Consider the following 3391-nt stretch of genomic DNA (forward strand, 5'->3'; position numbering starts at 1 on the left):
TGTGTGTGTCCATGCTTTATAAAAGAGAAATAGGGAGCAATGTGTATGGATAAACTTTTCAAAAACTATACCAAATTAGGAGAAATTATGTGACTTTATCTATGAAGAAATAGACACCAAAATTCACATGAACAAGGACTTGATTGAACCCCAGTGGTCTCTAGGCTTATTACATCCACACTCTCAACTAACTAGGTTAGCTACACTCTCAACTAACTAGGTTAGCTAGGATGTTTGTAAATGTAATAAAAAATGTGTAAATATCCTCATTTAAGTTTAGTAGGATGGAATATCTGTGCATGCATGCAATTTACATGAGCTCTCTCCCAGCATGGAACTATATCTCTTTCTAAACTTAATAATAAAGAGTGAAATTCTTTTCTTCAGTCTCTCACTCTCTCCTCCATCCACCCGCCCCTCATGTAGTCTCTCTTTTACTCACTGTCACCCTTCTTGCTTTGAGTTGGAGGTGCAAAACTTCCGTTGGTGCCACACCACTCATGTAATGGTCTAGCCGTCGGAGCCATTCATGTTGCGGCATGCGTGTGAATGGTGTGGTTCACTTTCCACCTTTTTATCAACTTACTACAAGTGAAGCACACACAATAAGGACATATTTAAGTTGATTTAATCCTCTCTGTCATTTATCAGACAAGATTAATTCCTGTTTTATTACAACATTAACATTTATAATGGGCATTAGAATATGTTGGGCTCCAATATAATTAAACCCAACAAAAATATCTAACTCATTATCATCGCCACAAAACGGCACAATAATTGTACATTCCACTGCAATGGTCATGCTTGTTAGTATCCCAAAGAAAGCCAAAGCTAGCAACCCTAATTAACATGCAACTTTTTTCTCTCCATACAAATTTATATTAACCTGCTGTTAGTTCAAAAGTTTGCATCAACTTTTTTTTCACATAGCTAGCCAGCTTTTACTTGTGGCAGAGCTTGTAATTTAACTCTGTGCGCGACCACCGCCAATTTATTTCCCATGGTCAGTAGTAAGACTGTAGCTAGCACTGGTGCCGTTGGTCAAAGAGGATCACTGCAAAGCTCTGGCCGTTTTGATGTGCACCAATTTGTCTCTCACACGCTCCCTTTCTCTGTCGGCCCGCCTTCATTCATCTCTCGCTCATTACTGCATGCATATATGCGTTGTTGCTTTCACATACGATCGACCATTGGATCGGCAGCTGCGCATGCATGGCTGTCCATGATGCTCCCTAGCCCTAGCAGCTAGCTAGCTAGCTAGCTGGCTCTATATAACTGGAGGATCTAGCCAGCTCCAGCTTCCATCCCAGTCCCATCCTCGTCCTAGCAAACCTCAAAGACATAGACTATACGAACACACGGCATTTGGCAGCTGATAGATCGAGTTGTGTGTGTGCGTGTGTGGGAGATTGCCTGCGAGCTACATACATCAGTATCTGCAGTATGTCTATCTAGCTATATTTCCCAGCAATATTTTTAGCTCATGACAGGCTCTGCTGATCGTTGCATATATGATTTGCAGGTAGCTAGCTAGAACAACTTCTTAGAACACATATATAGCTAGCTGTCGTCGTTCTGCAGTTAGCACACACACAACCAAGCTACCTAGGATCGAGATAGCTAGAGGCGTTGAATCCATTGATCGAATCGCGATCCGATCCATCCGAGCTAGCATTAGCAATAGCATCGCCGTCCACATGCCGCAGACACCTTCGACCCGCTGGTGCCCGACGCCGGAGCAGCTGATGATCCTGGAGGAGATGTACCGGAGCGGCGTGAGGACGCCCAACGCGGCGGAGATCCAGCAGATCACGGCGCACCTGGCCTACTACGGCCGCATCGAGGGCAAGAACGTCTTCTACTGGTTCCAGAACCACAAGGCCCGCGAGCGCCAGCGCCTCCGCCGCCGCCTCTGTGCCCGACACCAGCAGCAGTACGCTCAGCAGCAGCAGCAGCAGGCCACCGCAGCAGCGCCGTCTTCGAGCCCTCTTCCGTCTCCAGCAGCAGGCGGCAGCAGCGCTGGTGTGCATCCGGCGGTGATGCAGCTGCACCAGCACCACCACCCATACGCAACCAACTTCGTGCCACACCTGGTTAGGAATTTTAATTGTTCACGTTCCAGTATTATTCTAGCTAAGAATCTTCAAAGTATCAATTTTAATTTTGCAGAAGCTTGCTATAATTGCATGCTTGATAATGTATCTATATGTCCATATGTTAATCAATCGATTATTAGGGCTACTTGGGACAGCAGGCGGCGACTGTTCCGCCAGTGCTGAACCCAGCTGCTGCCGGCATGGTGGACCTTGCAGCTGCAGGAGCAGGAGCAGGAAATAAGGCTACTGGTGCAGGTGGTGGCTATGGAGGTGGAGCTGCCTTATACAACAGCTGCAGCAGCAATCAGCTGGAGGAGTGGGACCCCGCTGAGGCCATGGAGCACTGCAACGCTAGCTGCGGTGCCGCATCGGGCAGCTCCGACGAGGGTGGCGCAGCTCATCTCCAGCTGCCGCCATGCTGCCGCCGCCCTCTCAAGACCTTGGACCTGTTCCCCACTAAGAGCACTGGGCTCAAGGACGAGTGCAGCAGCTCCAAGTCCTCCTCTTGCTCCACATCCACCAACTAATTAATCATTATTATTGAATCCCTTTAGTTTCTATATATCTTGCTTCTAGTAGTTCTTTGATTTGCTAGCTAGCTAGCTAGAGTTAGTAGATTTGGTCTTCTCAAGTGTGCCATTATATTGTTGTGTTGTGTGTGCTCGCAAAAAAATTGTTGTGTTGTGTGTCACGCTACCTCTACTTTGCTTGTTAGTGTAACTACGTTTAAGTTTCAGTGCTCGACTTCAATCTATGTGTATCTATCTTAATTCATGCAATGGATTTGTTTTAGCAGACTGTGACCTATATGCTCCATTTACTCAATAGCGATGAGCGAATGAACGGATCGGATGACTTATAATATATGGCTATATATGGTTTACCTTCTTCCTCTTCTCTAGTGATGATTCCTTTATTATTGAGAGTATATAAAGTCTAGTCGTTATCTTCTCCTAAAGTTAATTGCAATGTGAAGGGATGAAGACTAAGAAATTGCCACATCAACTCAGATTATTCATGCAACTCCATAAGCATGCACTGGACAATGATTTTTTTGAGTCAAGAGTGTATGTGAATAAATCCCCACACACCACAACATTTCAAAGGAAAAAAAAGACTTGCCACTTGCATGGGAGTGCTAATCATTCCTTTGAATAAGAAATACATTTTATTAGGATGTGGGAGTTCTAATCATTATTTTGAATCAACCATACATCACCAAAAGCGGCATTTCTCAATTATCAGGACTCAAGGATGTAAGGATGTGCTTCAGTCTCCCACCAAATTTCAGA

General features: G+C 45.1%; 1 protein-coding gene across 1 annotated transcript; it reads left to right on the forward strand.

The window, feature by feature from the left end:
* LOC8058565 (WUSCHEL-related homeobox 3B) lies at positions 1326–2902 on the forward strand. The gene is made up of 2 exons (XM_002448974.2): positions 1326–2096; positions 2240–2902. Exons 1-2 carry the CDS (start codon positions 1701–1703, stop codon positions 2624–2626), a joined length of 783 nt encoding a protein of 260 aa, XP_002449019.1. The 5' UTR covers positions 1326–1700; the 3' UTR covers positions 2627–2902.

This window comes from Sorghum bicolor, chromosome 5 (assembly GCF_000003195.3).
Source record: "Sorghum bicolor cultivar BTx623 chromosome 5, Sorghum_bicolor_NCBIv3, whole genome shotgun sequence".
Taxonomy (NCBI): Eukaryota; Viridiplantae; Streptophyta; class Magnoliopsida; order Poales; family Poaceae; genus Sorghum; species Sorghum bicolor.

Bases quoted from the DNA above. Each gene is read 5' to 3' on its own strand.
- LOC8058565 (XM_002448974.2), top strand. From the start codon at position 1,701: ATGCCGCAGACACCTTCGACCCGCTGGTGCCCGACGCCGGAGCAGCTG. The intron at 2,097-2,239 runs GTTAGGAATTTT...ATCGATTATTAG, and splicing joins CCAACTTCGTGCCACACCTG to GGCTACTTGGGACAGCAGGC.